A 12542-nucleotide genomic window follows, 5' to 3' on the forward strand; every position below is an offset into this window, starting at 1 on the left:
CTAAGAACGAATTGCCCCCGCGGAGTGATACCGCGGAAGCAGACAGTCGGCAGTGTTTCGGCGCTTTATATAGCTGTGGGACTCTCTCCGCTCGGTCTTCGTCGCCACGTCTTACATCGTAAACATCAACTCCCAGTGAACGCTGTCTCGCGCCAAAATGGCAGTTTAACGGCGTGCAGCGGCTATCTTTGCAGCGGCAACAACCCGGCAGTGCAGCGGCTAAGTGCTCCGGCTATTTCTTGCAAAATGGCGTAAGTATTTATTTATTTTAATTTACGACACTTTCACCTCCGTGGTGTCACATTACAAGCTGTCAGTTAAGTCCCACCGTGGGTTGTTTCCGGGTGGTTTGTTATGTTTACCATCGTCTCTGTAAACGGCGATAGCCTTTTAAAGCCCCCTCCATTTTAAACAGTTTGTATGTATTCCACCGCGACAGAAGGTATTCGTCAACATCGGTTAGTGTTTGTGTGTATATTAAACACTTGACAACGTGGCGTGTCCAAAATGGCGCGCATGGGCTCTCACAGATGGCTCTCTGTTGTGAAAATGGCGGTTGCCCCGCCCATGACGCACAGGAGGTGGGCGGGGTCACCGGGCAGTAGCATTATGACCAAATTAGGAGATGTTATCCCCCACGGTAGAGGGCGGTGGGGTGTGTCCATGACGTCACCTAAATGGAGCCGATTAGTCTAAATATAGCCCCCCCCCCCTCCATATGTTAATGACGTTAACAGCCTTAACGACCAAAGCACGCGGCTAAACTAGAGTATAAAATCAAAGAAGCTTAATTGTTTCCGGAAGTGAAGATAATCTGTTAACAATACAATGATTCAAATAAACTAATTCTTAAAATTAAACGCATGTATAAGGTTAAAATATATTAGAGAAAATGATGGTGTAAAATATACTTAAATAAATAATAAGTAATTAAATATTAAATTAGGAGCACAATGTTAGTTTTAATAGTGGATGTTTTTGTCTAAATATCAAGCTCCATTTATTTTATTATTGTATTTTATTATATATTGTGCATTTTTACATTTAATATGTTTTACTAAACTTATACACGAAAATACTTTTTCAAATAATGTAATTAAAATGTAAAATATATAAAAGGAAATGATTGGATAAAAAGTCAAACATAGTTGGGTCATGTAATTAAACATTAAAACATAATCATAGTTTTAATAGCTGATGTTTCTGTCTAAATATCTGTAGGTTTACTTTTAGACATTATACATGAAAATACTTTTTCATATAATGTATTTAAACCCAAAAAAAACACATTTTCCATCAGCAGGTCAAACTTAAAAAATATAATCAAAGATTTAAAAAAAATAAGTGCAAACACCATTTATAGATACTTTATTTTATATTTAAAATATTATTATTTTAAAATATTATTTTTTTATATTTTTAAATATTATTTTAAAATATTATTTTTTTATATTTTTAAATATTATTTTTTTAGTTTTTTAAATATTTTATTTTATATTTTATTTATTATATACATATAGACGTGTCATAATATTCTCATATAGTTTAGATATATTTGCCCTCTTCTGATGGACCTCTTCATATCTGAGTTAAGTGTTTCTGCTCGTATTTAACCCTTTAGTGACCGTGTCTTCTTCTTCAGGTCTCTCTCGGGATCAACACACAGCTTTGCTGCCGTCGACAGCAGAACCGAACCTCTCGACCCGCTGACGTCATCGGGCTCGTCTTTGTTTTTATTCACGCTGAGCAACAGAACCAGAAGCAGTCATGACCCTCTGCCTGGAGGCCGTGGAGGCCCTGTACTTAGGTTGGTTTCATGTGATGATGAACTAAATGTTGAGCACGAGATAGACGGATACTTTACTAATCCTACAAGGGATTACAGGTAGAGCAATACGAATAACACTGGACAGGATGAACCAAACGTCCATTTGGTTCATCTCGTTTATTTAATGTGTGTCAGAGACATAGTTTGAAACATATAATCAGGATTTAGTGCATAAATCTGATATTAAATGAGTGTTTATGTCTTCAGGGCCCTCGTTTCTGACGGCTGACCCCATGGGGCCCCTTCTGGACCAACATGAAGAAGAAGAAGAAGAAGAAGCTCTTTCTCCCTCCTCCTCTCTAGAGGGGAAGGCTCCAGCTTCGCCCCCTTTCTCTTTCGCCTCCTCCTCCTTCCTCTCTCCTGCCTCCTCGACTCCCCCCCCCCATCCCTCCTTGTTCCTGGGAACCAAGGCCGGAGGGGACTCCTCGTCCCTCCCCTGGCTGGGAGCCAGCGACCTGCTCGACGCCCACATCGGAGCAGACGACGGTGAGACTTTAAAACCTAAATCAGACGTAATGAGGATCACTAGTACTGCACCAGAGTAGAGGAGTTACATACTAACAGGAGCTGGTTTACTGAGTCAAATTACAGACTTGGGAATGCTTTCATGCCGTCTGCAGATGTTTTAAAGGACCCGTTGAGTGTCAGTGAAGCTATTTAAAGCAGCGCGTCATCGGCGTTAACAACAGGTCGTTCTCCGTGACGTCGTCTCCTTAATGACGGCTCTACTGCCACGTTTACATGTTTGTCTGTCCACGGTGACAGGCGTGAATGTGTAATTGGTAGGCGTGTCGGGCTATGAAGAGCTGTCATTGGCCGGCGGCTCTGAAGCGTGTGATTGAGGTAATGTGGTATTTCAACGTGCCGTGTCCGCGATCGTTTAACGTGAAGCTCTTTGTGTCTCTTGGCGTCGGTTAGAATCCTGAAGTTGTGAATGTACGATCACGTGTTCACATGCGTCACTAAAACATAATACAGGGAGGTGGTCTTCGGCCGTATCAAACTATTTCAGTCTGTCGCACAGCATGGTGTTAATCAGTGGTGGGAAGTAACTAAAGTACATGTTCTCAAATGCTGTACTTACTACTCTACCACTAGAGGAGAGTAATGTACTTCATTCATTTGACTCCAATAATGATCATCGTGAAGTAATTGTTTAAATTATCAAGAGGCTCTATTGTTGATCTATTTCATAATGGTTTGGTCCAAATCTCTTTGTCTGTAGATGATGCTTTTGCGGGCATGGACTGGATGTCGGAGAAGATCGACCTGAGTGAGTTTGACCTGGACTCGCTCATCGGCTCGTCGGACGAGCGTCCCGGCTCCCCCGAGGATCTCCTGGCCTCCCTCGACTCTCACATGGACCTGGACGTCGACTCCTTCGACGCGACCGCGCAAGACGACGTCTGTGGCGGTCTGGAGCTCGGTCTCTCACTGCCCGGCATCCTGGAGCTCCCTCTAGCCGCGAAGACCGAGACCGAGGTGGCTCCTGATCAGCACGTTGTTACCAAGTCTGAGCCTCCTCCTCCTCCGTCGTCTCCGGCCTCCACTCTGGAGCTGGGCAGTGAGGTGGACGTCCTGGACGCAGACAAAACACCGCTGGCTCACCTCACCGCCCCCGTCATTCCAGATCCCAGTGGAACCATTCAGACCATCTCTCTCGTGGTGGTCCTCACCACCGAGGACAAGCCCCCCCTCGTGTCCATCGCCTCTCCGTCAAGCGACTGCGACAGCGACTCCGGCATCGAGTCAGTCACCGACTCACCTGTTCGCCTCCCGAAGTCTCCGACAGCTGGTTCCTCCAGGACCAAACCCTACTCCAGACCAGAACCCTCCTCCTCCAAGACCCCCAAGGTTAAATCGGTGTCCGGCGCTCCCAAGGTGGAGAAGAAGCTGAAGAAGATGGAGCAGAACAAGACGGCGGCCACTCGCTACCGGCAGAAGAAGAGGGTGGAGCACTCCGTCCTGAACACGGAGTGCGATGAGCTGGAGAAGAGGAACAACGAGCTGGCGGAGAAGGCCGAGTCCATCAGCCGAGAGATACAGTACCTCAAGGACCTGATGGAGGAGGTCCGCAAGCGCCGCGTCAAGTCCAGACCGGTGGCGTAGAAACCAGGATGTTGTTTAAAGAAGAAGAAGAAACGTCGCGTGAGGGTGGACGAATGAAACGCACCACTGAGCAGAGTTTAAAGCGTCTGGAACGGACACACTCCCAGCATCACTTCTTACCTTGTTTCCTGCGTCCTTTTCTTTACCCCATGTCCACTTCCTCTTCTTCACAGCTTCAGTCCAGAAGGAGGCCTCGCTGTTTATGAGTTCCTGATATGACACGGTCAGCGTGTTATCGTGCGTGTACATAGTCTCCTCCTCTGCTTGCTGATAGTTTATTTAATGCTGGATTAAAAACCTGCTGTTTGCTCTTCTTTTTCTAATAAAGATCTGTCGGTACTCTGACGTGTTCCGTGTGCTTCACTCATTCACAACATGTTAAATTGATTTTAAAACTTAGTCGATGAAGCTTCTAACAAAGTATAAAGTAAATAATCTGTAAACTTTATGGGGCTAACATGAATACCAAAAACAAATAATTACGTTTTTATGTTCTTAAATATGAATATATTAGTGATATTGGTTATTTTTGATTAGCAGTCTATTTAATATGTAAATAAATTGGTAAAAGGCTGCAAACTATTTCATTATTGATCTGCAGATTATTTTCTAGATTAATCCTCTGACCTATAATAATAATAGAGTCCAACATGTCTACAGATATCTTAGTGTGTCAAAAATATCTAATTTTAGAGTCTGGGATGAAAAGAACCTGCTTAAATGATGAGTGTCTAACTCAATGTTTCAGCTCTGATATCTCTAAATATGTAAATATATAATGTGTCTGCTGTAGGAAAGACAATCAGGAACTGTGTTGTGGAGAAATGAATGAATCCTGCTGAACTGGTTCCACTGGACTCAGCGCCGTACTAGTGTTTACATGAGTCAGCGTTTATCAGACTAGTTAAATACAGAAAAGGGTGTGAACACATGAGATTACATCGAGTAGAAAAAGACTCTTTATCCTTAAATGCTGGTCTTAAGCAGAGTAACAAACGTGTTGTGTATACATATATGATATATATGTATACACACACTAATGTTTAAGTGTGAGTTCAAGTTGTAACTTAAAGCTGTTGAACCTGCAGCCTCCTGTCAGGAAGTGAGACACTAGACGAGTGTGTTATGGGAAGAAGACCAGACGATACTCAGACGGAGGGGTGTGTGTGTGTGTGTGTGTGTGTGTGTGTGTGTGTGGGTATGGTCACATCTGTAGTGTTTTATCTGGTTCCGTGTTGGAAGAAGTGCTCTGAAGTTTTACTTGGTCGTGAGCCGGTCTCAGTTTGATCCTCTGTTAGTGTGAAGAAGCAGAAAGTGGAAATACTTTAAAGGTACTTTACTTTCCACCACTTTAATCCCTCTGAGAATACTTTGGTGTAGAATCTCTGAAAGTGATACTGACACGTGTTTGTTTCAGAGTCAATGCTGACTGCTGTGTTAATGTGGTCCAGGAAGCACACACACACTCACATACACACACAGTCTAGTCTATAGAGATATATATCTATATTTATATATCGCTATATATATGTATGTATATAAATATAATATATATTCGCCTGTAAATATATGAATCTGATGTCAAAGTACGTTTATTTTGGTTTGCTTGTGTTCTCACACGACAGACGCTGTGAACAAATGTGTCGTCACTCTTTAGTGGAAATACATCTTCTCAATCTGTGGACCTCAGTAATGAGCTCAGCTGAAGACCAGCACCAGGACTCACTCAGCTGAAGACCAGCACCAGGACTGGGTCAAGTTGACAAACAGTAAACAGTGTAAAGCTGCTGACAGCAGCAGCCTCCTCTGTGCTTCATCACCACAGCCTGATGTTGATCAATGTGCATTCACTCTTATTACATATTCACTCAAATCTTCTCATTTAATGAGATAAAACACACAAGAATGAAATGTTTACGACAGAAGTTAAGAGCAGATGAGCCTCTGAATCTTCACATACATAATATATAATAAATGACACCAAATAACTAAATAATAAATACGCTCCCATCTGGAACTATCCAGACTTTTTAATTAATAGAAAAAACACAAAATCTTTCATCCTGGACTTAGAAATACAACTTTCAGGTCCATCATGAGGCCCCAAAATACACATATATATACTGTATATATTGTATATTATATAATATATACATATATTTTAAATTTGATATTTCATATACAAAATATAAAATGTAAAATGTAAAATATAAATTGTAAAATATAAAATATGATATAGACGTCACTGTAAACTGGGGTGAATAAATATGCAGGACTGTGCTGTTGGTGTTGAGATTATTCTGAGCGTATATACGTGATACAAAGCCGACTGTAGCATCAAGATATCACTTTATTTGAGACGTGTGTTGGTGAGTTAATATCAGACAGGAATAGAGCGTCACATCGAGTCACATGTCTTTACAGTAGACTATGAATAAACCAGCAGCCTGACTGAGTTTCACTGTCTGCTGATCCAAAATACCATCGAGTCATTTTATCTGAAATATAGCTGACGATTGTCTCAACAGAGAGCCTTCACACTGGGGAGCTGAAAATAATACACACACACACATATATATATATATATATATATATATATATATATATATATATATATATATATATATACATATATTAGTGCTGGGCAACAATTACAATTTTTTATTGCGATTAATCACATGATTTATTTGAGATTAATCGTGATTAATTGGTTTGTAAACACTTTAAATACATCAGGTTCTTGTTAGCAGCAGTATTCTCTTTACACAGCAGCAGTTATAACACAGTTATAATGATTCTGAATATAGATATTCAGCCGGTGTTCATAACTTTATCTTCATGTGTGTCAGAGATGCAATTTAAATATACACCTTGAAAACTGAAACCTATCTACGTCATGTTTTTATGTTTGTTAAATTCTCAGTAGTGATACTAAATGATGCTTATTATACATATTACAAACAAAACCCTTTAAAAACTCTAAAACAATAATGTAAATGAATCATTTATTTTTTGCTTTTTCTGGTATTTTGGTCAGACACATATGCAACGCTGATTACCGTAATATGTGTGGTATTTGTTATAAATGTACGTTGGTACATAGAGGGTGATAAGAAGCTGTACAACTAGGAGGGCCTTAGGACCCAGGGGAGTGTAGGTGAAGGAAACAGGAAGAGACAGAAGAGACGCCACACAAACAGCTGTTCACCGCTTGCTGCAGGTTCTTGTGTTAAAAATGTCAGTTTAATAATAAAAAATAAACTTTGTTAACGCGCGATAAAATAATTGTCGGTGTTAATTAATGAATGCGTTAACGCGATAATAACGCGTCAACTTGCCCAGCACTCATATATATATATATATATATATATATATATATATATGAATGTTATTTTGGGGAACAGTCTCTTTAAACCTCATGAAGAACATGACGCCTCTTCTTCACATGCTGCTGACTTCACTTGAAGGAATGTGACCAGACCAGAATAATCTGGTTCTGGAGGCCACGCCCCCAAAAGGAGCTCATTCGGTTTGAACAAAGTGAGACTTTAACTTTAAACTTTAATTAGGTTCTCTGTAACGAGCTCAACGAGCTTTAATCTGACTCCTCGACCTTCTACCTGAGTTACTCTTCACCTCCACTTATGAGATAATATTTTACATTTTACTGTGAAAGGAATTGGTGTTGAGAGTGAAATAAAGTGAGATAAAGCGTGTGTGTTTGTAAGTGTATGTGTGTGTGTGTTTGTATGTGTGTGTGTTTGTGTACGTGTGTATGTGTGAGTGTGTGTATGTGTGAGTGTGTGTTTGTGTGAGTGCGTGTGTGTCTGTGTGTGTGTGTTTGTGTATGTGTGTGTATGTATGAGTGTGTGTGTGTGTTTGTAGTGAGTGTGTGTGTGTGTGTGTAGTGAGTGTGTGTCTGTGTGTGTGTTTGTAGTGAGTGTGTGCGTGTAGTGAGTGTGTGTCTGTGTGTGTGTTTGTAGTGAGTGTGTGTGTAGTGAGTGTGTGTCTGTGTGTGTAGTGAGTGTGTGTGTAGTGAGTGTGTGTCTGTGTGTGTGTAGTGAGTGTGTGTCTGTCTGTGTGTGTGTTTGTAGTGAGTGTGTGTGTGTGTAGTGAGTGTGTGTCTGTGTGTGTGTGTCTGAGTGTGTTTGTAGTGAGTGTGTGTGTGTGTAGTGAGTGTGTGTCTGTGTGTGTGTTTGTAGTGAGTGTGTGTGTGTGTGTGTGTAGTGAGTGTGTGTCTGTGTGTGTGTGTGTTTGTAGTGAGTGTGTGTGTGTGTAGTGAGTGTGTGTGTGTGTGTGTTTGTAGTGAGTGTGTGTGTGTGTAGTTAGTCATGGGTGTGGAGGAAGAGGAAGATCACAGATGTGGTCATGAGGGTTTTTACGTTGACATTCCACAGAAACAGGAAGTGAGTGAACTTCTGAGAACAAGTGTAACACGAAGAAGAGCTCAGCCTCTCTGATCTGATGATCTGATGATAATTGAACACGAGTTCAACTCTTCTGAGTCAGAAGGTTTTTACTGCAGCAGCGAGTCTGAACTCGTGTGTGAAGCTTAGTGTTGCTCCTCTTCGTCTGCAGCTCAGCAGCGCCCTCTGGTGTCTGTCTGATGTTTCACGTGTGTATTGAATGGACGCTGCGTCACACGAGTTCTGTTGAGATCCGTCCACGATAACTGTCTCTGCAAGTTTCAGTGTCCACTCAAGTTTTTAGTTTTCTTTGTCTTTTATAATTTATAGTTAGGAGTTTATAATACCTCCAAAATAATAAGCCGATAGATGTTGGATTTAAGTTAATTGTTTATTTTTTGGAAATGCATCTTGGAGTAAAAATATAGTAATTTAATGTCATTATTTAGTGTACGTATGTGTATGTGTACTTCATTACAGTTTACTATAACAATGTCGCCTAAAAATATTATAATCTGTTATTAGTATCCCTGTCCAGAAAACAATAGCAGTCAAAACACAAGGAATATATTTTATTATATATATATATATTATATATATAAATATGTATATATTTAAATGTAATTATATACATATTTATTTATATATATTATAACATATATTTTATATATATATATATATGTTAGTTGTGCTTTTTGTAGTCCTTTGTTGTAGTTTCAATGACGTCCACCGTCGCATCATAGTGACGTGGCTTAGTGAACGTGTCGTCTGGATTTAGTCTTTTCCTAACTCCTTATGAACTCTCCTTCACATCTTTCCTTCAACTCATGGACGTGTTCCATCGAGGTCTAGGAGAAGTGTTTAGGAAAGGACGTGAGGAGGCAACTTGTCCCTGTTTCGTTTCCTCTCTCCTCTCTGACTGGATGTTGAAAGCCGGAAGTGTTTTCTGGATCCTCGCGGCTGTTTCTGCTTCTTATTTCTTCTTCTACGAGCCGAAGAGCAGGTCGGTAGTTTCCGGTGTCGCCTCCGTCGGTACTTTACGCTGTTTCCTCGGTTCCTCGTTACTTGACGCTGTTTCCTCGGTTCCTCGTTACTTGACGCTGTTTCCTCGGTTCTTCACTAGCAGGTAGGTGAGCTCTGTGTGTCCTAACGGGTCACGAGCACCAGCGGACAGTGTTTACACCAAACTACATTTAAAAAACACGTGTTTTATGTTTTCCACAGTGAAAACCTGAAACCACACCATCACTGACACTATACTGTGACTTACTTTATATACAGAAACAATCAGCTCTCAGGTGTTCACTCACGAGCCTTTACTTCAGCTCAACCTGACTGTTAAGATGACGTCATGTGAGCAACACGTGTGGACTAATATTGTAAACACGTCAGCAAAATATCTACTTTGACTTTATTTGAATATCTGATAAATACTTAAATGTTAAATATTAGCCGAGCACCACGTGACAGTCACATGGTGATGATGTCATGTGTGACAGAGACACCAGAGAGATGGTAACGTTAATTCACATATATATATATATATATATATATATATATATATATATATATATATATATATATATATATATATATATATATATATATATATATATATATATATATATATATATATATATACACATAAAATAAGGTATGATAAAAATATACTAAAAAATAATATAATTTATTTTAATATAATTTAGTGAAATCAACAAATACAAATGAAGCAGTAAAGCGATGACATCACATGAAAGCCAGTCTTTAAAAAAGGTTTGAAGAAGTGATTTATTGATGATGGATAATCACAATATCCTGTAATATCATTACTTTTAATGGCTGTAACAGATACATGATTAGCATCCTCCATCCTCTCTCCTGCCTCCTACAGAATGTCCTCCTCTCTCCCCCATCGCGTCGTCTGGCGGTCGGGGGGGCTGGTGGCCTACCTGCACCCACGGCCCTGGACCCCCGGCTCTGTGGTCCTGGAGCGCAGTGCGCCCGGCAGCCCACCGGGAGGCAGCGTCTTCCAGCTGGAGGAGCCCGAGTACCTGAGCTGGATGTCGGGGGCGAGAGCCGTGGCCCAGCTGCTGAGCGACCGGTTGGGGGTCCGGAGGTGTGCGCTGGTCAGCCGACCGCACCGGGACAGACCGGCCCAGGTGAGGGTCTGTAGGAAGGACTTAAAGATAATTATCTTTAAAATTAAAAGGTAAAAGTGTTGTTGTTTATTGCAAACAGTCAGCTTTTTGTTGAATTTGAGTCCTGTCGTGGTGGGAAGAGACCCAGTAGGATAAGATAAGATGAGATGATCCTTCATTCATTTACAGTATGAATCAGTAATAAAACAGTAAAGAACATTAAATAAGTAAGTACAGTTCCCAGCAGCCTTAGGTGTGCCTAGCTGTTTCCTAAATAATATATATTATTGATTTATTTATTGTTTTTATTCCCACAGATCCGAGTCCTCCCTCTCCACGGTCTGGATGCAGAGTGGCGCCCCCACCTGGCGGGAGAAGAGGAACACAGCGCCCACGACCCGGGCTTCTGCACCTCCAAGACCGCCCCCCGGTGGACCGACTCCAGCCTGACCGAGATCCAGACCAGGATCCGGGCCGTGCTCCCGTCGCCCGACGCCCGACCCGACCTGACGTTCCTCGGGGACGACCCGGCTCACCCGGGCCTGTTTTCACGCATCGTTCGCGGGGAGGAGCGGCAGCAGTGGCGGGTGTGGGAGGACGACGCCCACGTGGCCTTTCTCACGCCGTTCCCCAACTCGCCCGGCTTCACCGTGCTGGTGCCGCGCCGACCTTTGACCTCGGATATATTCCGACTAGAGAAAGAGGACTACGAGGGGCTGGTGCTGGCGACCCGGAAGGCGGCGAGGCTTCTGGAGGAGGGGTTGGGCGCCTCGGGGGTGGGGCTTATCTTTGAGGGCTTTGAGATCGACTACGCTCACGCTAAGTTGATACCGCTGCTTCTACCGCCGTCATCAGGGACCGGAGAGGAAGCCGCTAAACCACCGCCCCCTCCCCGCTTTTACCCCACGTATCCTGGATATGTGACCTCAGAAGATGGGCCTGAAGCCAGCCCGGAAAGTCTGCAGGAACTGCACCTTAGAATCACTCACACTGACATGATGTGTGTAAAGTAACAGGTTTCAAAATGAAAGATATATATACTGTGTGTCTGTGTGTATATATATATATATATATATATATGTATATACGTATACATATATATGTATACGTATATATGTATATATATATACATATATATAACAGTAGCCAACGTCTGTATGTCGTCAACAACTGACTGTCAAATGAAATAAATAAAGTTATATTGAACATTATCTCAACATGTATTGCCTCATTTATTCTCTCTTTTCAAGTAAAATAAGGATTAAACATATATTACATAACAAAGCTTTTAAATAATGTGACTCTTAACATAAAGTATTTAACTTTAGAAAAATGAATTTAACTGAATTGTCCTGCAGCTTTAAATTCAGTTCATTCAGGTGTGAAGTGAAGTCAAACAAGAAAACTGTGACATTATGTTCTTCTCATCTTGTAATAACATGTGTGAGCATGGACTTCATGTGGTTATTAAACACTTGTTTCAGCTCTATTCTCTGTTAACATCATGGTTGGTCAGTGAACTCATGTGTTGGTATTCTGATCATTTTGGGATCATTTAGATTGTTTATCTGAGACTTAAATCCAGATGTGAGTGGGTACGTTTGATAAAAAGTCATGAATAAAGTCTCAGTATAGTGTGTTGAGTACGTCATGTCAGTTTAACATCAGCCGAGCGGTTGATGTTAAACTGTGAGCTGGTGAACTTCCTGTAGCCGTTAAGCTAACGTGTGACGTCAACTACAAAGTGACGTTTACTTTGTTAACAACACATCCGGTTAACTGACATCTAGTAAAAGTTAACTCTCAATCTTTACAAAGATATGAACCAATTTAAACACCTTGTTACCTGTTCAACTGGTGCTAAGAGGAGTTTTAACACATTTATACACTTTTTACTCCAAATTAAATACCGGAAGCTCTACTACTGTTTGTGTGTTTCTGTCAAGTTACGCTGACCACCTGAGACCAGGTTCCTTTCAAAATAAAACACAGGAAACACCACAGTAAAAGCCTTAACGAAACAACTTCACACAGTAGTCTCAAAGAAACAGAACAAAGATG

General features: G+C 41.2%; 2 protein-coding genes across 2 annotated transcripts; both read left to right on the plus strand.

Annotated features, from left to right (window-relative positions):
- Window positions 1–85: 85 nt before the first annotated feature.
- atf4a (activating transcription factor 4a) lies at window positions 86–4282 on the plus strand. The gene is made up of 4 exons (XM_076082949.1): window positions 86–251; window positions 1643–1807; window positions 2036–2314; window positions 3054–4282. Exons 2-4 carry the CDS (start codon window positions 1768–1770, stop codon window positions 3935–3937), a joined length of 1203 nt encoding a protein of 400 aa, XP_075939064.1. The 5' UTR covers window positions 86–251; window positions 1643–1767; the 3' UTR covers window positions 3938–4282.
- Window positions 4283–9107: 4825 nt separating this feature from the next.
- On the plus strand, window positions 9108–11692 carry LOC142940108 (uncharacterized). Its single transcript, XM_076083013.1, has 3 exons — window positions 9108–9469; window positions 10235–10502; window positions 10799–11692. Exons 1-3 carry the CDS (start codon window positions 9171–9173, stop codon window positions 11492–11494), a joined length of 1263 nt encoding a protein of 420 aa, XP_075939128.1. The 5' UTR covers window positions 9108–9170; the 3' UTR covers window positions 11495–11692.
- The last annotated feature ends 850 nt before the right edge of the window (window positions 11693–12542 follow it).

The sequence above is a fragment of the Anarhichas minor genome, unplaced genomic scaffold (assembly GCF_050575085.1).
Source record: "Anarhichas minor isolate MPS153535 unplaced genomic scaffold, ASM5057508v1 ptg000114l, whole genome shotgun sequence".
Taxonomy (NCBI): Eukaryota; Metazoa; Chordata; class Actinopteri; order Perciformes; family Anarhichadidae; genus Anarhichas; species Anarhichas minor.